At 38.7% G+C, this 23,667-nt stretch overlaps 1 protein-coding gene across 1 annotated transcript in view; it reads right to left on the reverse strand.

Moving 5' to 3' along the window:
• Positions 1 to 281: 281 nt before the first annotated feature.
• Tina-1 (Troponin C-akin-1) overlaps positions 282 to 23,667 on the reverse strand; it is a 31,548-nt gene continuing 8,162 nt past the window's right edge. The window contains exons 2-3 of the mRNA XM_067778025.1: positions 931 to 1,241; positions 282 to 850 (exon numbers count right to left, since the gene is read on the reverse strand). Coding sequence (XP_067634126.1) covers positions 682 to 850; positions 931 to 1,241 — 480 coding nt within the window. The 3' untranslated portion in view covers positions 282 to 681. The remainder of the gene's footprint in view (positions 851 to 930; positions 1,242 to 23,667) is intronic.

A 23,667-nucleotide genomic window follows, 5' to 3' on the forward strand; every position in this document is an offset into this window, starting at 1 on the left:
ATCTCCTCCGGCTAGCCCTTAAACCGATTATGTCAGAGTGGCCTAGCCAGGTTGTCGCCTTCTTACATTAGCTCACCGCTAAACGGGTGTTTAGCGGCTACCCAGAGGATACTTGGCCGCAAGCGACCGGCAGTAGTGAGCTGCTTGAACCGCATGCAAAAGAATCGCTCTGGTCATTCCCAGGTGAATGGCGGTCAGAAGCTTTCCCCACTTTCGTGGACTTCTACACACGGCCCACCCTCCAATGTGCATATATAGATGTAAAAAAAACGCAGCTAATATTTAAACAAAAAGTTTTCTTTTCATTAAAAATTTGCCTTAAATTATTTATTCGCAAAATACTTAAATTATTGTTGCATGATTACATATATGTTACATACATTATTTTACAACAATGAAAACATATTATTTGAAACAATATTATGAAAATCAGCAATCACCGTAAAAATAATTTCGCTTATAAATACTATAGTTTAGTAAGCGAATATTCATAAATTGCCCAAATAAATCTCTCTCTATCGATAAGAAGTTATTTGGCATACCAAACTCATTCCATACTTTTTCACATTATTTAAATGGAAATAACATAATTTGTGTCTAAACTCCTCTACTCCTAAGTATGTAGGTAATTAAGTAAAATTTACATTGTAAATGTACAATTATTGTTAGCGCGTACATAGATCACTGTGCTACAGAGTAGGCGAGATCTTCCTGAGGTGGATGCTTGTGTGTACGCAAATGGCGCATAACATAAGGATGGGTGGAACTATTCTCATAACTGGCGTAAAATGGGCGTGTTAGAAGATTTTCCGGGTACTCTTGCAACAAATATACCCAACAAGGAACGGTGCTGGGGATAAAAAAGAAAATAAATAAAAAAAAATTATAGTATATAAGTAAATTTATTGTAGAAAAATTTCTGCTACTTACCCTTCACCTACACCAATGTTCATATCTTGAACTTCCCGTTTAAACACATCTTGACAGTCCTCCAAGTTATCCAATGAGGAGAGCATTTTATAATCTACTTCATAAATTTCACCCAACACATAGTTGCCGAAGCCTGGTTTATTCAACAGAAATGGTATATTGTAACGTGTGGCTATCACCAGAGGTAGTTTTTCAACGGTTGTGGCGCGACACCAATACTTGGCGTAGCCATTACCCGGATTGGTGAGTATGGAATGACCAGGTTGACCGTATTTCAGGGTACCGCATACGAAGAGTTTTTGTAGTGCTTTCTGGGAAGAGAGAATAATTGTTTGATTAGTATAAGAATGTTAAAAAAACATAAATTTATAATCTTAATGTATAAAAAAACACGTGTCACACGTTTGAGGCCAATGGACTCCTATACTACTGAACCGATTTTGAATTTGTTTTGCACCCCGTGTGTAGTTTCATCTAACTTGAAACATAGGATAGGTTATATCTCAGTTTATAGTCGCAATATTAATTTATTGCAAATTTTTTTATTTGTTTATACGTTATAATAAAATGTTACGTATACGCACTGGCACTCACATTTTCAGGGGTGCGGATATACTTAAGTGTAATTGGTTGGCGTTTAATTAAACAACGTGCCTATCAATAAAAAATATTATAGCGAATGATATCAAGTATAGCACATCACCAGGCCCGCCGAGAGGGTGGGCGTTTCTGAGCGGGATTTTAGAGGTTCACGATTTAGAGGTACTATGACTTTTTTTTTTAATTCAGTAGAGTCTTTAGTTGTTCCATTTGCAAATTGTAAGCCGAATTTCAAAAGCAACGAAAATCTGCATTTTGTTTTAATATTATAGTGAAGTGTGAAAAATAAAAATCCATATATATAAAAAGAAAGGCTAAAATGTGTGTTAGTTGGTCGCCGGTGTTTGAAGAGATGCGTCGGTCGATTTTGTTCAAACTTTCACACAAGTGGCGTAAAGCTCACGCGGTGGTTACTACATAGGTTTGGTTGCGATCGAAATACAGGGTCTCGAGATATAGCCCGAAACGTGGACCCGAGTACCCCTAGAATGTGTTTATAGAATATGGATAACAAATGTAAGCTGTTGATGAGTGCTTTAGTAGAGAGTAATTTTCATACCCCTGGGCAGGCATGCTTAACCAACGAACAGATATCATTTCGTTACGATAAGTAACGCTAATAAACGAAACAAAGTCATTTCGTTTCGTTTATTAACGTTAAGAACGTTAAATTAACGAAATGATTTTGTTTCGTTTTCTGCCATATCAAAACGAAGTGAAATCGTTTATGTTGATTATTAATTTCAAACTATGCTGGCAAAGCTGATTGATGGCGGAGTCATTAAAGGTGAAAGCATTAGCCAAGCTGATTGCCACTTTTCTCATGAATTTTGACAGTACGAACATTTCTCAGAGTATTTTTGACATTACCACCAACAAATTACACAAACAAATTACATAGAGTTTGTGTGTATGTCCGCTCGCTGTTATCACCTTCCGGCTTCACCATGGCTATAGCATTGCCAGCACAATTCAAACATAAAGTATCACGTTTTTGTTAACGTTCTTAACGTTAACGAAAGCTTTTGGTTTCGGTTAAAAACGAGATACAATTTATCTTGATAATTTCTTTATCGATAATATTTCGAAGTGTTTCAACGGAAACGGTGGAAATTTTTTGATAAACGATTAGCTTAACGTTAAGGTGCATCCCTGCCCCTGGGTGACTAGGGTCTCGAGATAGAGGCCAAACGTGGGCCAGTGAATGCCTAGACAGTCTTTATACAATATGGATATCAAATGAAAGCTGTTGATGAGTGCTTTAGTACAGAGTAATATATTATCCAGACGGACTGGGACTGAGACTCGGAGTGGGACTGGGATTGGAATAAAATACATACCACCCTCTGGGACAGGCAATAAGGGATGCATAAAAATAAGAAGGAATTGATAGAAGAGAAAAGAGAGAAGGAGATTGAGAAAGAGATAGAATGAGACGAAGATGGAGATAGATGAAGCGAAAAAGACAGAGGGAGGAGTGAATAAAAGGATTAGATAAAGTGAAGAGGGGGGAGGGCAGATTCAGACGGAAAAAGCTTATTAAAATGAATGCAGATAGGCCAAATTTAGGGCAGGACAACGTCTGCGGGGTCTTCTAGTATAAAAATAAAATAAAACTAAAGTACCCGGCGGACTTTGTACTTGTCGATAGTGGGTCTGCCTACTCCTGGACAGCAAGGTGACGGCAATGACGGGCGGCAAACCTCCGTATGCGGTGCAACACCGGGGAGGACAAGTCAAGTTGACCTCCTCGAGTATGCAAGAGTTGTGCTGCGCAGCATGCAGGTTGCTGCGGCCAAACAGAAGAATGTGTCGATGGACATAAAGAACGGCATGGCACAACTTGAAGAGACACTGAGTCGCATGCGCTCTTTATTAGAGGGTAAAAGCGCAGAGTACACAGAACCGAAAGCGACTCGTGGGAACAAAAGAGCACGAACGAACTCTGGCTCGCAACAGGGGCCTCTGAGGCCAAGAAAAAGTGCGATGAGGGTTCTGCGAAGACAATCTCGGGCGAGGCCTGGACGACCGTAAGGAACCGGAAAGCCAAACCACGCCCTGAGAAAGGACAAAGACACCACCTGGGCAAGCCAAGAAGACAAAAAGAAAAGGCAATCCCAGAAACAGACGGGCCGCAACTTTCGTAGTTAGACCAGCCCAGGGAAAGAACTACGCTGAAGTCGTAGGAGCCATCCGGGGCGAATTTAAGTTTGCTCTGCTCAATCCACAAGAAAGGCTACCCCGCAAACCGCGATAATTTCCGCGGAATAAGCCTGCTTCGTATCGTTAATATATCGTACTGGTAAATTGACTATCGACCAGATCTTCACGATGCGCCAGATCCTGGAGAAGACTCACGATAATAGAATCGACACTCATTATCTTTTTGCCGACTTTAAAACAGCCTTTGACAGCGCGAAAATAATAATAATAATAATAATAATAATAATAGCCGTGTTTTTTAACACGCGCGTATACGTTTCGTTTGCGCGTGTTAAAAAACGCCTATCTTCGCTTAGATAATGCTTAGGAGACCCATCTAGCGGCTGTGGTAAAACAACTAGCTACAGCAACAGGGTGTACCGAAAAGCGGAGACGCAACGCTCTGATGGCCATAGGGTATAACATATAGCTGAATCAGTTGCGATGAATTGTGGACACACATATAATACATAGAATTAGTGTACAGGGTGAAACAAAGACACATATTTCAGTTACATCTGAGTATAATGCGTATTGAAATTTAGTAGGACAAAATTTATGCGCAGCAATTTCAGAGGTGTATTTATAGTTTGTCTCTTAGCAGTCAATATAAAGTTTAAGCGTAAACGGATATACGCGTGTTAAAAAACACGGCTAATAATAATAATAATAATAATAATAATAATAATGGTGGAGGCTGAGCTCAGGGCTCCACCGGGGTGACAAGGTGACGGATCGTGAACGGCCTCTAGTAGGTTAGCTGCGAATAACCAATAAGCAGTCCCCGACCAAGAGCGACCATAGAGGAGGGCGTGGCGCAAAAGGCCACACATGCCCAATGAATCTTGGTGGCAGGGCGAGTGGATGCCGCCCTAAAACTTCAATAAGCATCCTCAGGATCGAGCCCAGTAAGATCCTGACGGCGACAACTGGAAAATGTTGAGGAAAACATTGCTATGGGCTGGCGTGGACGGTATTCTACCATCTTAGTAGCCGAGGGTGACACCTCGTCGAAACGGCTGGTGGGCTAATATCGTCTTCGTCTCCGTCTCGTTAAAACCTTGGCAGGTCTCCAAGTACGTTCGAAGCCACGTCACCATTAAGTTGGTGGTGCAGCATCAGTTGAGATGACTCCTGACTTACGCCGGATTCTGGCTCTGAACACAGACTCTCATAAGGACCTGTGTCAACCCTCGCGTGGCCTCCCTGCACATGTAAAGATAACCACGGGAATCTAAAACGGCGACTGCACATCGGGCGGAGATAGCGGCTTGGAGCGGAGACCCAACCGAAAAGAAATGAACCAAATAATTGAAACGCGTAAAAGTAACGAGAGGTTAATGATAGCGGTGTAACCGCTTTTCAAAGGAGCAGCAAGGTGCTCCGATCGCCGGTGTTAAAAGCCGCTAGCAATGCGACAAAAGCACCAGCAGAGAAACAAGTTGGCGGGTCAGCAATGGCCAGGGATACCCCACGACGAACGCAAGGGGGGACAAAAGCCAGGGAAAACAGTAGGAAACTAGATGCCACCCCATCTACCCCTGGACAGCAAGGTGACGGCAATGACGGGCGGGAAACCTCCGTATGCGGTGCAACACCGGGGAGGACAAGTCAAGTTGACCTCCTCGAGTATGCAAGAGTTGTGCTGCGCAGCATGCAGGCTGCTGCGGCCAAACAGAAGAATGTGTCGATGGACATAAAGAACGGCATGGCACAACTTGAAGAGACACTGAGTCGCATGCGCTTTTTATTCGAGGGTAAAAGCGCAGAGTACACAGAACCGAAAGCGACTCGTGGGAACAAAAGAGCACGAACGAACTCTGGCTCGCAACCGGGGGCCTCGGAGGCCAAGAAAAAGTGCGATGAGGGTTCTGTGAAGACAATATCGGGCGAGGCCTGGACGACCGTAAGGAACCGGAAAGCTAAACCACGCCCTGAGAAAGGACAAAGGACATCACCTGGGCAAGCCAAGAAGACAAAAGAAAAGGCAAGCCCAGAAACAGACGGGACGCAACTTTCGTAGTTAGACCAGCCCAGGGAAAGAACTACGCTGAAGTCGTAGGAGCCATCCGGGGCGAGCTTCGGCCTGAAGATACAGGGACCGTCATACGCTCCGTCCGAAAAACCAAATCCGGGAGTGTACTTATCGAAACTGCACGTTGCGGCGATAAATCAGCGTTCATCCAAGCGATAGGAAGCGCTGTTGGAGAAGCGGGCGAAACCAAGCAGCTTACACGGCGAATGCGGATAGAGGTGCTGTGCATGGACTGTCAGGCAACCGCCGAAGAAGTTGCCCAGGCTGTTAGGAAAGCTGCTGGCGGGGAAATGACGGGGCAGGTCCGTGTGTCTATTTTCTCGGCAAACCAGCGTGAACAGAAGATGGCAGCCATTGAGGTGGACGAAGCTATAGGCGTCCTTTTACTAGCCAAGGGCAAGATCTGTATCGGCTGGCTGCAATGCAGGCTTAGACAGAGGGTAGACGTGCAGCGATGCTTCAGGTGTCTAGGCTACGGACACCAAAAAGCAGACTGCAAAGGCCCTGATAGAAGCAGTGCTTGCTGGAAGTGCGGACAGAGTGGCCACCAGGCCTCGACCTGCACGGAAACTCCAAAGTGCTTTTTATGCCTGTCAGAGAAGGTCGACCACCTTCCCGGGTCTGGAGCATGCAGCACCTCAGGGAGGCACTCGCTGCCGCAAAGGTCAAACAGGCGCGCAAGTGACCAGGTTCATCCAAGGCAACCTGAACCGAAGCAGGTTAGCCGATAGCCTGCTGGACCAATTGGTTCTTGAAAGCAGAGCCAGCTATGCCATCATCAGCGAACCTTATAGAGTCAGGAGTGACTGGCACGTAGACTCAACAGGTGCTGCTGCGATCTGGATCCTAGACGCTGGCGCCCACGTACGAAGCCGTGTTGTCGGAAACGGCTACGTACGCGTAACAGTGGTGCACACCACACTAGTGAGCTGCTACCTGTCCCCAAACGATCCAATTCAAGGGTTTAAAGATAAACTAGAACTACTCGAAGACGATTTGCGTGAGGAAACCGGTAACGTGGTCGTCGCTGGAGATTTCAATGCTAGGGCTGTTGAGTGGGGAATGCCCCAGACTAACTCCAGAGGAAGGCTAGTGCTAGAAATGGCTGCCCGACTCGGATTGGTCATTCTGAATACCGGCACGACCCCGACATATCGGCGACCAGGCTTTGGACACTCTATCCCTGATATTACATTAGTATCGGAAAACCTGCTGTCAAAGACGGCGGGATGGAGGGTGATGGAGGATCTCACGGGTAGTGACCATAACTACATCACCTTCCATCTTAATGACTCAGGGCAAAGTCGGACAGAGAGACCGCCCCGTATGAAAACAAAATGGGACGCCTCTAAGGTTGACGGTGCAAAGTTCTCCGCTGTTGTACAAGCGAGCGCACGACAGATAGTCGACAGTGCCGAAGCGGCGAACGCTACGGTAGAAGCCACCATGCGTTGCCTGAACAACGCATGCAAGACCTCAATGCCACGAAAAGGGCCTAGGAGAGGTAAAAAACAAGTGCACTGGTGGAGTAGCGAAATCGCCGAACTACGCAGGGTATGCCACAGAAAGCGAAGGCTGGCAACCCGCGCACGCAGCAGGCCTGACGCGCTAGAGCATGCGGAGGCATACAAAAGAGCAAAAAAGGTTCTCTGTGCCGCCATAAAGCAAAGCAAACTTGATAGCTGGAAAAAGCTTTGCAAAGAAGTTGATCGTGATCCTTGGGGACAAGGGTATAAAATAGTAATGGGGAAATTTCGCCCACCGAACCAAACGATGGATGAGGGAAAGATGCGAAGTATAGTAGATGCCCTGTTCCTCACTCGCACAAGAAGAGAGGGTGACAACGTCACCAACGAAGGCCACGACGGGCAGCCGTTTAGTGAAGGTGAGCTGAAAGCGGCCCTACACAGAATGAAGCCGGGTAAAGCGCCAGGACCGGATGGGATACCAGCTGAAGCAATAAGACTGGCTGCTAAGAGCAGTCCTGAGTTGCTGTTGCACATGTATGACAAATGCCTGGAAGCCAGGATCTTTCCTACAAGGTGGAAGACAGCGCACCTCGTGCTAATCCCAAAAGGCAAGGGAGACCCGAACTCCCCGTCGTCTTTTCGACCATTATGTATGCTCGACACGGCCGGGAAAATGATGGAAAGCCTCCTTAAACAACGGCTGATAGCAGCCATTGACGATGGAGGTGGTCTGTCCCATCGGCAGCATGGGTTCCGGAAAGGTCACTCCACAATAGATGCCATAGCCGAGGTTATAAATGCGGTAAGGAAAGCCGAAACCGCGTGCCACCAAGTTAGGCCGGTTGTCTTACTGGTCACGCTGGACGTGAAAAATGCCTTCAATTCCGTCAGGTGGGACGATATGCTCGATGCGCTGAAACACTCTTTCAAGGTACCTCCTTATCTACAAGCCATATTAGGGGACTACCTAAAAGATCGCTGGCTCACGTACGAAACAAAATAAGGTCAGAGAAAGGTGAGGATAACAGGCGGATCAGCCGAGGGATCGGTGTTAGGTCCCGACCTCTGGAATGCTTCGTATGACAGCCTCCTTCGTTTGCACATGCCAGAGAGTGCTTTTCTTGTCGCTTTCGCAGATGACGTGGTTGCCGTACGCCACACCTTTTTCGATTGCGATCACTTCGCACAGCAACGAAGAAGAGTGGAAGTAACACTAGGCGACCTATCCCCGGGCAGTGTCATCCATAAAATGACCTGCGGAAATGACAGATGGGGCATGGTCAGCAGATATGCAAGGAATATTCTCCTCGCTAAACGGCAAGATGGTTGCTTAGCCCAATAACGTGAGAGTAGCCAAAGAGCTCACGTAGCGCGCTTCCGTGCCCGAAGTTATGCTAAACGCGGTCCCAGGTGCGGAAAATGAGCGGGCCGTGGGAGGTTAAGTTTTAGTGGGTAGACCATGAAGAAAAAGAAAGGGAGTCCTACACTCGGAGAGGCTCGCTGCTACAAAGAGTAGCACCGAGGCTTAAAAACCCGGTTAGTGCATAAAGCATTTCCTTCTTCCACGTAACACAAAAAAAAAAAAAAAAAAAAAAATAATAATAATAATAATAATAATAATAATAATAGCTCCGTAAAGATTGGGAAACACCTCTCCGACTCATTCAACATCAAACGAGGCTTCAGACGAGTTGCCTTGTCGCGACTCACTTTCGTACGATTTCTTCAACATAATGGTGGAGAAGATATTTTTAGCAGCAGAAAAAAACCGTGATGGTACAATTTCTGGCGCATACTGATGATACTGATATTATAGGCCTTAAAAAACGCGTTGTGAGTTCTGCCTTCTCTGTGATAAAGAAGCAAAACAAATGGGTCTTGCGGTAAATGAGGACAAGACGATGTAGTTGCTGTCATCCAAGAAATAATCGGGACATTCGCACCTTGGCGACCACGTCACTGTTGACGGATATTAATTCGAGACTGTGAAGCATTTCTCTCTCGATGATCAATAATAAAGATTTACAAGTCGCCCATCACACTTGTCCTTATGTATTGCTCTGGGAGAGCTGGTATAGTATAGGGCTATATGAGGTATAGTGATGAGCTATATGAGCTTTACGCAGATATGATGATAATGCACCGAATGAAAACCCTTGACTAGCTCAAGAACTAGACCAAGAAAGTATTTTAGCCTGCACTGCAGTTTGGAAGCAGAGGAAGAAGAAGACCTCTACTAAGTTAGCAGAGGCAGGTGGAGGAAGACTTCACCTCCCTTCTTGCTCCCAATTGGCGTCAGTTATCGCGAATCAGGGACAACTGGAGTGACTTGTTACGAAACGGTCAAAATTGCTTAGGCGGTTAAGCGACAATTAACGAATGAACTTAAATCTAGACAAACAAATAATTCACCAAAAAATAAAAAAATTATATTGTTTTGATTTAATAATCTAAATATATACTTTTGGAGTTTTCATAAATATTAGTAGTTTCGTAAAAAATTGATTTGATATACATTTCAATTTCAACGGGATCGATAAATGTTTCACTCCATCGTCGAAACAATAATTTTCATTGGCAGGCAAGAAATAGCTTCAAGAGGACATCGTGACTCTGGTCCTATATCCCTCGAGACTCCTCCCCATAATGATGGTAACTTCAGATCTGTATTAAGATTTCGGATGAATTCAGGCGACCAAACATTGAAGCAACATTTACTTCAAACTGCCAAAACTTATCGAAATTTGCAGGCACATAATTCTTGAAAAGATTGTTGCAAAAATCAACGCAAGCGAATGCTGCACTATACTCGCAGATGGGACAACCGACATTAGTGGCGTGGAACAATACTCACTATGTTTCCGTTATACTGAAAAAATTGCAGATGGCATAATTTTGAGAGAAGATTTTCTATAGTTCATCCTGATAGAAGATTGCACTGGTAGAGGACTTGCTTCGTCATTGATAAGGAGAAGATAAATGGACTTGCCCTATTAAGTATCAATAGAAATATTGATATCACAGTGGAAGAAGTCATTGGCCGATTCGCTCAAAAACAGAGGAAAATCAATTTGTAATTTTGCTTTTTACTATTAATTATTACAACAAAAATTTCAATAAATGGATCAATGAATAAATACAAAACAATTTCCACCCAATAACATTATTCCATACAATAAGTACTAATCATCACTTAACAAAATTTGAATTTTAAATTGTGTGACCCTCCCACCTCCCCCAAATAATTATTTTTCTACGCCATTACTTTCAGCAGCAGCCGTTAGATAAATTTCTTTGAGTAGGCACTTCATTCAGCTTCAAATTGGCTGCACTTCACACCATTAAAGTTAAGCATGAAGGTGAGGTTTGAACTCTGAAAACTACGGACGGACGGACGGTCAGACGGACATGGCTAAATCAACTTAGCTCGTCCCTGATCATTATGGTATACTTATTGGTGGGTCTAACGGAAACATATATGTACATAAAAAATGATTTGGAGCCTTGAAAATGAAAAAATCGATTTTGACTAAAACAAGTCCCAAAAACCAAAAAAAATGTTGTGCCAACGTTTTTATCGCATAATTTTAAGTGGGATAGGAACTTTGAGACAAATTCGTTTTCATCGGCAACACTTTTGCACGTTTCTGAAGAAACCCTTAAAAAATGGCGAAAAAAATTTTAGCGGACAATTTTGAGTCGGACAGGGTATACATGAAAATTTTAAAATGAAAATTTTTTAAGTAGGTCATGAAAAAAACCTTAAAAATCAAAGAAAAAAGGTCAAAAAACTCAAATTTTGCAGGCTCGAAAATTATTTGTTTGGGTATGCTTAGTGGAACTTTTTTTTCCTGAGCCCAAAACCTATCGAAAAATCGATGGCGCGATATGGGTTAACTTTCGTCCATGCAAATCAACCCAGCTTACTGTGCATGCTCTTCGTTTACGCATTCTAATGACGCGCCTCCAATGTTTTGCGCATGTGCAACTCAAACAACAAAATCAAAACAAACTGTGCAGGTAAACCAGTTTATATAACAGTACAACATAAAGACATATCCTCATGTAAATACATATCGTCAGCTTAATGTGAAAATGTGCTCAGTCACTTGTTTTGAAAAAATTTATTTTAATGCAGTTTTAAAACTGAATTCAAAATACATCGATCACAAGAAAAAAATATTTTAATTTTTAATTTTTACGTGCTGTTTAATATGATGTGTAAATGTGCTAAGTCATCAACTGTTCACAAATAAAATAATTTAAAAAAAATGTTTAAGTTAAACCGTTTTATTGAAAACAATACTTACATGAAATAACACGAAAAGCTAGAAAATAATTAGGTAGGTCCTAGGTACTAGTTATAACTTAAAAATTTTTTTTTAATTATTTTATTTTCAAGTTTTTAGTCTTTATTTAATTGCCTATTATTTCTCATTCTATTTAGTTCATTTAGTGACTCATTATTACAAGGACTTTTTCCTGACAATTTGTTACAACCTAAGTCCTCAAAACATAATCCTTCCAAAGACCTTACTCGACTCTGCGCCACGTATGCTTGTCCCTCCTCCAACTCCAAAATAGTTTGATGTCACTTCTACTGGACTGTATGCAATATTTGTTCCAAATATGAGCCAAATCGGGCATCATAAGTCGCTTTTTATTCATGTATGTATTATGTGTTCCAAATATGGATCAAATCAAATCGGACCACAAATTCGAATTTAGCGAATATCTCGAACCATGCGCCACCTAGCGGCGATTTTTTTCACAGGTCGATTTCTATTCTTGCATGTATTATGTGTTCCAAATATGAGCAAAATCGGACCACAAATGCGTATTTTGCGAATATCTCGATCCTTGCGCCACCTAGCGGCGATTTTTTTCTTATTATTGCTTGTCATCGGGTTCTGAACTATATTCAAGTTTCAAGCTTGTAGCTTATCGGGAATTTACTTAAATTTCAATTACAAGATTCGTTCACAACGGCCGTGCGGCCTGCCTTTCAACTCAAGCTAATTAAACCGTTTAAAAATGTGCTAAGTCAACCAGTCAATAATATCAATCTAAATTACTAGTAATTTCTTTGTGCGCGCATTTTATTTATTTATTTAATTCATTCAGTCTAAAAGTACATGCTTTGTCGTTGTTGTTGTATTAACGATAAAGACACTTCCCGAAGGCTTTGGGGAGTGTTACCGATGTTGATGGTCCTTTGCGGGATATAGATCCGGTACGTTCCGGTAACAAAGCGCTATTAAGGTACTAGCCCGACCATCTCGGGAACGATTTATATGACCACATTAAACCTTCTAGACCATACCACGCTCCCCACCCCCTAGTTCCATCAGGAACTTGGGGTCGCCAGAGCCTCGACTGTCAATGAAACAGGATTCGCCACTGTTAGGTGAGGTTGACAATTGGGTTGGAGAAGCTTTATATTGCGCTGGCAACCCCTTGAAAGGGTTGCGAACACAACCCCTTGAAATTGGATTCGCCCAATTGATACATGCTTTTGGTGTTTGATAAATGCTTTGCGCTGACCACAATCTACTTCAATTCTTACATGTCGATAACTACATGCTTTCTTACAGACTAGTTAAAAATAGAAAACAATTCAAGCTTAAACTTATATAAGCTGGTATTAAAATTAATAACACTACTGAACCGATTTGCTAGATGTATATTCCTAGTTATAGGTTCATTCATAACATAATTCGTATTATGAGTTATTTCGATGAATAATTTATTATAACGAAGATCATGCAGTGGAATATATGGAATGAACAAATAAGATAAATCAGAGCAATTCGTGCTAAAGTCAAGCATGAGTGTGATAAAAGTTCTTCTGACATGCAAAGCCTAAAGAGCAAGCCATTTGTGCCTGCTGGTATATGATGGGAGGCCGTCTGGGCAGTGAAGCATACGTAAAGCAATTTTTGTAAAAATTGTTTGAACTTTCTCAATTTTCTAGGAGTTAGGTTAATAGAAAAGGTACCATATTATTGAGCAATATTCAAGACCACTGCTGACCAAGGATATATAATGTGCCTTCATGTCATAGGGTCCTTAAAGTCACTGGTGTTACGTCTACTGAACCCAACCATTGCCACAAATTTTGAAACAATGAAGTCAATGTGACTAGAAAAAGAAAGTTTGGAGTCAAAAATTACATCCAAGTCTTTACTCTCTTGACAACGATTAAGAGATTTAGCATTTAGTTTGTATATAAAGTATGTGGCAGTTGTATTTTTGGAATAAGACACAGCAGAGCATTTGTTTGAATTTAAAAATAAATTATTGTCTGCGCACCATTCGGCAAAGAGTCCAGATCAGAACCGTTAGAAATATTTTGACAAATAAATAGTATTTTTTGTGAAATATATAGTTTTAGTGTTATATTTCAATCATTAAAGGGGAGGGGTGATGGGGAAACATATTGAGTAAAAAGTGCTTTGTTTTGAGTGCGGAAATTGTGCTAAGTCATAAAATAGCTGCTGGGTTAGCATATATGTATTTTATTTATCTTTTTCAAAGCTTCTACACTCGAAAGTATTGCAACTAAGGTATTCTCATTCACAGTTTTGAAAAAAAGGTTATTTCAAAAATTATTCATTTTTTTCGTCTCCTGCAAAATTCGTAAAAAGTGACTTAGCACATTTTCACATTAAGCTAACGATATGTACTTATATGTAATACTACATGTATAATGAATGGAATTTATTTTCCTTTTTAAATTGCAACGAAATCTCGGAGCTGCAACAATGTTCATGTTAATCAAAATGTATGATTGTCATTTATTCAGCGCATAAACGATTATTGTGAAATAAAAAAGAAGCATACAAGAGCGGGACTGTGTTCGACCGCGCCGAAAGCCTTATACCTTTCATGAGTGTAATTGACTGATTGAATTTTTATTACGTATTTGATTTTCAATCTTTCAGAGAACATAAACCGTCATATCAGAAGAATCTGTTATTTCTAATCCTACGTAAAGCAGATCTCCTAAGTCGTATGGTATATAATATGCATAAGCATATACATATATATACGACCGATCCTGATAATTTTTTCATAAAATCGGCCGTTGTTAATGTATTTGTATCCTTACTTGACACTTCACATTTTTAGGCTGATGACATAGTGTGTGCTGTAAACAAGACTAGGCTTGAAAATTTGCATACACTGAAAAACTTTTGAAAATTTGCTATAAGAAATAATAGCTGTTTTTTTTTACATGTATATACATATGCACTTAAACTTTATATGGACTGCTAAGTGCATAATTTTATTTACGCTTGTGGAATTTTTGCGCATAAAATTAGGTCTAAGTAGTGTGTGTCTCTACTATTCTCTACCTTCAATTTTGGCATACACCATAAACGAAAAGGTTTGTGTTTCCAATATTTCTCCAAACACTACTACTATGTGTAATTGTCGATGAGCGTTTTTTTAGACGCAAATGTAGATGTATACACATTACAGCGGGTCAAATTATTTGGATGGATTTTTTTTATCAGGAGTATAGCAAAAATGTAATCTACAGATGAATCTAAGAAAAATTGCTGAAGACACCATAACTCTAAGTCCGATTTCGAGTCCCCGCCTTTTGCAAAATAAATATTTTGCCATATGAATATAGGGTTTGGCTAAAATATCTTCATAGCTTCTGATAGAATTAAGGGAAAAGATCATATTGGGCTTACTTTAAAGGTATTTTAGGTACATTTCAGAATCTGTATTAATATCTATAGTCCTTTTGAATTTTAGTAGAGATATCAGGCCTAAATTATGAGAAATTTGCCTAAAATGAACTTTTAACTACTATATTATCATTTTTAACAAATTTCTTATGGAACATTTTTTTTCTTTACAGCTAAAATAAGTTCATAGCATTTCCAACAACTTTCATTCAGACAGTTTTTCTTTTTTCGAATTCGTTTTAGTAGAATAAATTTTCAAAAAAAAACCTATATTTTCAAGTAATAAGCAAAAAAACACAACTTTTATAATTTTAATGTAATTTATTCAAAAGATTATATTTTTACCTAGAATTGAACATTTTAACGTATTTTTCAAAATTAAAGCAACTTTGTTATTATTTTTAAAAATCTTTTGTGCTCTCTATTCGTGGTTTTTCTTCACTAATTTCTGCTATAACAGCGGGGGACTCGAAATCGGACTTAGCGCTATGGTGTCTTCAGCAATTTTTCTTAGAATCATCTGTAGATTAAGTTTTTGCTATACTCCTGATAGAAAAGAAATTTGACCCGCTCTAATACACATGTAAAAAAACACGGATCTTATAGCAACGCTTCTTTCCACTCTGCTGTCAGCCCTAGCTTTAAAGAAAATTTCATTGCCTAAATACAAAAATTTCTAAAGAACGCCTTTTGCTTTTGTATGTTTGTTGCTTTTTTAATTTTGAACAGAAAAAATATAAACTGTTCAAATAGGAAAAGAAGGCAGATCATGCCAATTATAAATGGTCAAATTTCGAAAGAGGATAACTATTTTTTGAGGCTAAATTCGAAAAATTGAGTAATCACTTTTTGATTATAACTGATTCTCGTCAATCAAAAGAAAACGATTTTATAATACTCAGTTGAGCAGAGCTCACAGAGTATATTAACTTTGATTGGATAACGGTCGCTTGTACAGGTATAAAGGAATCGAGATAGATATAGACTTCCATATATCAAAATCATCAGGATCGAAAAAAAATTTGATTGAGCCATGTACGTCCGTCCGTCCGTCCGTTAACACGATAACTTGAGTAAATTTTGAGGTATCTTGATGAAATTTGGTATGTAGGTTCCTGAGCACACATCTCACATCGCTATTTAATATGAACAATATCGGACTATAACCACGCCCACTTTTTCGATATCGAAAATTTCGAAAAACGGAAAAAGTACGATAATACATTAAAGACGAATAAAGCGGTGAAACTTGGTATGTGAGTTGAACTTATGACGCAGAATAGAAAATTAGTAAAATTTTGGACAATGGGCGTGGCACCGCCCACTGTTAAAAGAAGGTAATTTAAAAATTTTGGAAGCTGTAATTTGGCAGTCGTTGAAGATATCATGATGAAATTTGGCAGGAACGTTACTCCTATTACTATATGTATGCTTAAAACAAATTAGCAAAATCGGAGAACGACCACGCCCACTTAAAAAAAAAAAAAATTTTTTAAAGTCAAATTTTAACAAAAAATTTAATATCTTTACAGTATATAAGTAAATTACATATGTCAACACTCAACTCCAGTAATGATGTGGTGCAACAAAATGCAAAAATAAAAGAAAATTTCAAAATGGGCCGGCTCCGCCCTTTTTCATTTAATTTGTCTAGGGTACTTTTAATGCCATATGTCGAACAAAAATTTACCAATCCTTGTGAAATTTGGTAGGGGCTTAGATTCTGGAACGATAACTTATTTCTGGGTCACCCTGGTCCACACATACACAACTACCACCACGCCCTTTAAAAATACTCATTAACACCTATTATTTGATACCCATATCGTACAACACATTCTAGTGTCACCCCTGGTCCACCTTTATAGCTATATCTCGAGAAGGCGTCCACCTATAGAACTAAGCCCCACGCCTTTTTAAAATACTCATTAACACCTTTCGTTTGATACCCATATTGTACAAACGCATTCTAGAGTCACCCGGGTCCACCTTTATGCCGATATCTCGAAAAGGCGACCACCTATACAACTACCACCACTCCCTTTTAAAACCTTCATTAATACCTTTAATTTGATACCCATATCGTACAACACATTCTAGTGTCACCCCTGGTCCACCTTTATAGCTATATCTCGAGAAGGCGTCCACCTATAGAACTAAGGCCCACTCCCTTTTAAAATACTCATTAATACCTTTCGTTTGATACCCATATTGTACAAACGCATTCTAGAGTCACCCGGGTCCACCTTTATGCCGATATCTCGAAAAGGCGACCACCTATACAACTACCACCACTCCCTTTTAAAACCTTCATTAATACCTTTAATTTGATACCCATATCGTACAACACATTCTAGAGTCACCCCTGGTCCACCTTTATGGCGATATCTCGAAAAGGTGTCCACCTATAGAACTAAGGCCCTCTCCCTTTTAACACCTTTCATTTGACACCCATATCGTACAAAAAAATTCTAGAGTCAACCCTGATCCACCTTTATGGCGATATCCCTAAATGGCGGCCACCTATAGAACTATGGCCCACTCCCTCTTAAAATACTCTACAATACCTTCCATTTGATACAAATGTCATACGAACACATTCCAGGGTTACCCTAGGTTCATTTTCCTACATGGTGATTTTCCCTTATTTTGTCTCCATAGCTCTCAACTGAGTATGTAATGTTCGGTTACATCCGAACTTAGCCTTCCTTACTTGTTCAATATCCAGCCACATGTAATTTATGTAAACAATTTTTGCTGCTGTTTTCTTGTTCACAGCTGTACATCGCCAACTTTGGAAGCCGTTAAACAGAAAGTTTTCTTTTTAATTTTTTCCCCCAAAATCAGCTGCTAAAGTTTCATCAGCAATGAAATTCCATTCACTTCTTGATCAACAACATAAAATGATGCATCGATAAGGTAGATAATGCCGGTTTTACTGATTTTGGAGCTAAGTATATACTCATCTGTATCTACATATACATATGTGAATACACATATACACGCAAAAAAATATATATGTTGCCAGAAAACCAGGACCAGTATTATGTCTTACGATCCGTGATCGAATACCATTTTTTAGATCACAATAGCTCCGAAATTGTGCATCGGATTAATGAAATATTTCAACTAGGAACATCGCGAACTCACTAGATCCTTAATGTAATATTAGCCGTATTTTTTTTACATCTATAGACGTTTACGCTTAAACTTTATATGGACTGCTAAGCGTCAAACTTTAAATGCACCTCTGAAATTGCTGCGTATAAAATTTATACTACTAAATTTGAAAACGCATTATACTCAGATGTAACTGAAATATGTATCTATGTTTCACCCTCTACACTAATTCTATGTATTCTATGCGTGTCCACTATTCATCGCAACTGATTCAGTTATATGTTATACATTATGGCCACCAGAGGTTTGTGTCTCCGATTTTAGGTACAGATCATTGAGAGACTTGAGAAGCAGATGCCGTGAAATTTTCGCACACGTGAAATGTAATAGGCAGATGTCGCCGCTGTTTTTCATTTAACTCATACGGCGAAAGGCTAAGCAGCGACATCTATTTTTAAAAAAGTAGGTATATTAAAGGCCGCGTTGCCAACCCAAAAAGAAGTAATTAACAAATTATATGGCTCACAAATTGAACCAGACTTCTATCTGGATTTATCTGGCTCAAATCGTTGTTGTTGCATTTACATGCAAAATTATTTATCTGGCTCAGGATTTTGCCACCGGATGATAGCTACTGTTCTGTAGCTATTTATTTAACCACTGCCTCTAGATGGGTCTGCTAAGCATTATCTAAGCGAGGATAAGCGTTTTTTTACGCGCAAACGTAAACATATATGCTTGTAAAAAAAAACACGGCTATTATTTGTGTAACAAGATGAACGGAAAGACTAGAACTGCTTCAAAGAAATGTTTGCTCCTATTTATTTCAGTTAAAAAAAAATGCATGACTGTGGAAACCCTGAAAGTTCTAGAAATGCTTTCAGTTATCAACACATTTTTAGGACTGGAGGATTCATTGTAGCAATGGTTGTTATTAACGAAATTTTTTCTTTGGCTCAACCATTCCCCTCTTACCTTTAAGGGAAAAGTGTTGATCTTTCTGCAGCAGCTTCAGCGCCTGATGATCTGGCTATTTTATTGAAAGAAATGAGGGAAAAGGCTAAGTCAAAGTTCAAAGAAATGTTTCTTGATGCTAAAGAAATATCTGAATCTATCGGAGGGAAGGTTGGAGTTCCTAGGATTGTAAGTCGTCAAAAAAACCGATAAAACTACGAAAACAGCCCAGTAGAAGAATATTTTCGCATATAAATATTCATCCCTTTCATCGATCGCTTCATATCTTCAGTGTCTTATTGATTCATCAAGCATAAAAACAAATTGTCCATTATTGAAAATGTCATTCCCGATAAATTGGTCAGAAAAGTAGGTGAAAGCGTTTCTGAAACTGTCGAAATAATAATAGATCAGTGACCAGCACTTGCTGAAACAGCGGTATCTACGGTGAAAATGAAGTCCTACTATGAAGACAACGTTAGGTTGGAGCAGAAGATCGCACAAAGACATTAATCGACGCATTGAATCCTTGTAATGAAGAACTTTTTCCACACGTTTTTAAGTTTTTGAAGATTGGAGCCACGTTAGCTGTAGCCATTGCCAGCAGTGAACGAAGTTTTTCAATTTTGAGGCGTTTGAAAAATTGGATAAGGAATTCAACCGGAGAGATAGGCTGAATGGGCTTGCCCTATTAAGTATCAATAGAAATATTGATATCAGAGTTGAAAAAGTCATTGACCGATTCGCTCAAAAATAGAGGCAAATCAATTTGCAATTTTGCTTTTTACTATTAATTATTACAACAACATTTTCAATAAATGGATCACTGAATAAATACAATACTATTTCATCCCAATAACTCCCCATAACATTATTCCATACAATAAGTACTTATCATCACTTAACAAAATTTTAATTTTAAATTTTGTGACCTTTTTAATTTTAAAATTTGTGACATTGTGTATTCAGAATTCATTCTTAATTCTCTTCGGGTGTTCACGCGCCTTGCATTTATTTATTTTTGATGTGGATATTTTCCAATATATTTACATGTATAGGTATGCATTTTAAAATCAATTTTAACAATTCCCTTTATATAACGCATTGAATATTCTAGTAAGTATACTTATCATTATAATGAGTGAAATTATTTTGCATTTGTACTTATATTTTTTTGCAATTTTACGATAGTAACCAGGATTCTACCCATATATGTGCATATGTATGTATGTATGTATATAGGTATGTATGTACAGTCGTGACACACGCTATTTGCGACAATTTTATGGCATGCAATAAATCTTAACGAAATGCATCCAATGCGTGTAACATGAGAAGAAAACAAGTAAAGGTGTCTAAGTTCGGGTGTAACCGAACATTATATACCCAGCGTGAGCTTCAATTGTACATTTCATTTCAGATAAATTACTTTTCTGCATAACACGTGGCACCGCCCGTTTAAAAAAAAAATGTTTCCCCATTTCCTCTTACAATAAAAATTGATAAGTAAAATATCATTGATTCAAATATATATGTAATAGGTACTCCTATATTGCTAATAGAAAATGCTCGCAATGTGTTTTGAATTCGAAATCAAAACAAGACAGCCTATACAATTTTTGTGATTGTAGCAGCATAAGTGTGACAAGAAAAATTTTAAATTTAGGTACATTCGATTATTGAATACAAAAACAAAAACATTTAAACAGCAATATATCGGCACTCTGATGTTGGGGAATGTACCTAGCCTTTTGTAGCAATATTGGAGTATTATATATACATATGTATTCAAAACTATTTTCTGCTCAGTTATAGCTTATTATTCTAGTCTACGACCCTTTTAAACCTTTTAAACCTTGTTTTATATCTAAGTTGCCGTGGTCTTTAACCGATCCCGTCCATTTTTACTAGAAATATTTTCTGCTATAAGGAAAATATGTGTACACGATTTCCCGAAACTCCAGAAACATAGAAAATTGCTTAGTAATAAAAGTGGCGGTGCCACGTCCATTTTTTAAAATGTTAAGTTTTTCCTATTTATTGTTATAAATCCACTTGCGAAATGAAATACCATTGATATAAAGCTCTTTTTTTACAAAGATATAGCTTATTTTATTCGTCCACGACCCTTTTAAAAATCTTTTATATAAAAGTGGGCGTGGTCCTTAACCCATTTCGTTAAATTTTCCTCAAAGCATTCCTTATAGTAAAGGCAACCTCTCTGCCGAATTTTGTTACGATAGATTTAACGATTTTTGATTTATGATTAACATTTGTAAAACTGATTTTATCACAGGTGCCACGCCCATTTAAAAAAAAATCCAAATTTTTATCAAGAGTCTCAATATCAGTCCACATTTGAAATTTCAACATTCTAGGTGTATTATTTACTAAATTATCACGTTTTTTGTGTTTTCCAAAATTGTATATATGTATATAAAAAGTGGGCGTGGTTATCATCCGATTTCGATCTATTCTGGGTCCAGATAAGCTAGTGTACCAAATTTGGTGAAGATATCCCAATATTTACTCAAGTTATCGTGCTAACGGACGGGCGGACATGGCTCAATATAATTTTTTTTCGATACTGATGATTTTGATATATGGAAGTCTATATCTATCTCGATTCCTTTATACATGTACAACCAACCATTATCCAATTAAAGTTAATATACTCTGTGTGCAAAGCACGCTGAGTATAAAAAAACACTTGCAAATTAGTTAAAGTGCACTCACGTGATTATAAACACTCTATATACAGCGGTATAAATACATCTGCATATGTACATGTACATACAAATTATGTATTCTATATAATATAAGCACTTGAATTGTCAATTTAAGTAAGAATCTTAAAACAAAAACTAAAAGCTAACTAATTTCACAACAAAGCTAAAAATAAAAAATACATACATATCGTTAGCTTAATGTGAAAATGTGCTAAGTCAACTTTTACGAATTTTACAGGAGACGAAAAAAAATGAATAACTTTTGAAATAACCTTCTTTTTTCAAAACTGTGAATGAGGATACGTTAATTGCAATGCTTTTGAGTGAAGAAGCTTCGAATAAGATAAATCAAAATCATGTCTGCTAACCCAGCAGCTATTTTATGACTTAGCACAATTTCCCCAGTCATGACAAATTTTTTTTCCTGACTTAGCACTTTTTACTCAATATGTTTTCCCATCACTCCTCACCTTTAATGATTGAAATAAAACACTAAAACTATATATTTCACAAAAAATACTATTTATTTGTCAAACTATTTCTAACGGTTCTGATCTGGACTCTTTTGCCAGATGGTGCGCAGACAATAATTTATATTTAATTCAAACAAATGCTGTGTTGTGTCTTATACCAAAAAAAAAACTGCCACATACTTTATCTACAAACTAAATACTAAATCTTTTAATCGTTGTCAAGGGAGTAAAGACTTGAGTGTAATTTTTAACTCCAAACTCTCTCTAGTACCATTGACTTCGTTGTTTCAAAATTTGTTGGAATGATTGGGTTCAGTAGACGTAACATCAGTGACTTTAAGGACCCTACGACGTTGAAGGCCCTTTATATATCCTTGGTCGGAAGTCGTCTTGAATATTACTCAATAATATGGAATCATTTCTATGAGTTCAAAAATTGTTTACGAAAATTGCTTTACGTGTGGTTCACTGGTCAGCCGGCCTCCCATCATATACCAGCAGGCACAAATTGCTTGGTCTTCAGGCTTTGCATGTCAGAAGAACTTTTATCACACTCATGCTTGACTTTAGCACGAATTGCTCTGATTTGTCTGATTTGTTCATTCCATATATTCCAATGCGTGATCTTCGGCATAATAGATTATTTATCTAAATACCTAATAAAACGAATTATGCTATGAATGAACCTATAACTAGGACTATACATACATCTAGCAAATCGATTCAATAGTGTTATTAATTTTAATAACAGCCTATATAAGTTTAAGCTTGTATTGTTTTCTATTTTTAACTAGTCTGTAAGAAAGCATGTAGTTATCGACATGTAAGAATTGAAGTAGATTGTGGTCAGCGCAAAGCATTTATCAAACACCAAAGGCATGTCTCAATTGGGCGAATCCAATTTCAAGGGGTTGTGTTCGCAACCCTTTCAAGGGGTTGCCAGCGCAATATAAAGCTTCTCTAACCCAATTGTCAACCTCGCCTACACGTGGCGAATTCTGTTTCATTGACAGCCAAGGCTCTGGCGACCCCAAGATCCTCATGGAACTAGGGGGTGGGGAGGGTGGTATGGTCTAGAAGGTTTAATGTGGTCATATAAATCGTTCCCGAGATAGTCGGACCAGTGCCTTAATAGTGCTTTGTTACCGCAACGTACCGATCTATATGCGGCAAAGGACCATCAACATCGGCCCAAAGCCTTGGGGGAGTGTCTTTATCATTAATACAACAGCAACAAAGCATGTAATTTTAGACTGTATGAATTAAATAAGTAAATAAAATGCACGCACAAAGAAATTAGTAGTAATTTAGATTGATATTATTGACTGGTTGACTTAGCACATTTTTTGTGAACAGTTGATGACTTATCACATTTACACATCATATCAAACAGCACGTAAAAATTAAAATATTTTTTTTTGTGATCGATGTATTTTGAATTCAGTTTTAAAA

The sequence above is a fragment of the Eurosta solidaginis genome, chromosome 3, assembly GCF_040869045.1.
Source record: "Eurosta solidaginis isolate ZX-2024a chromosome 3, ASM4086904v1, whole genome shotgun sequence".
NCBI classification, from domain to species: domain Eukaryota; kingdom Metazoa; phylum Arthropoda; class Insecta; order Diptera; family Tephritidae; genus Eurosta; species Eurosta solidaginis.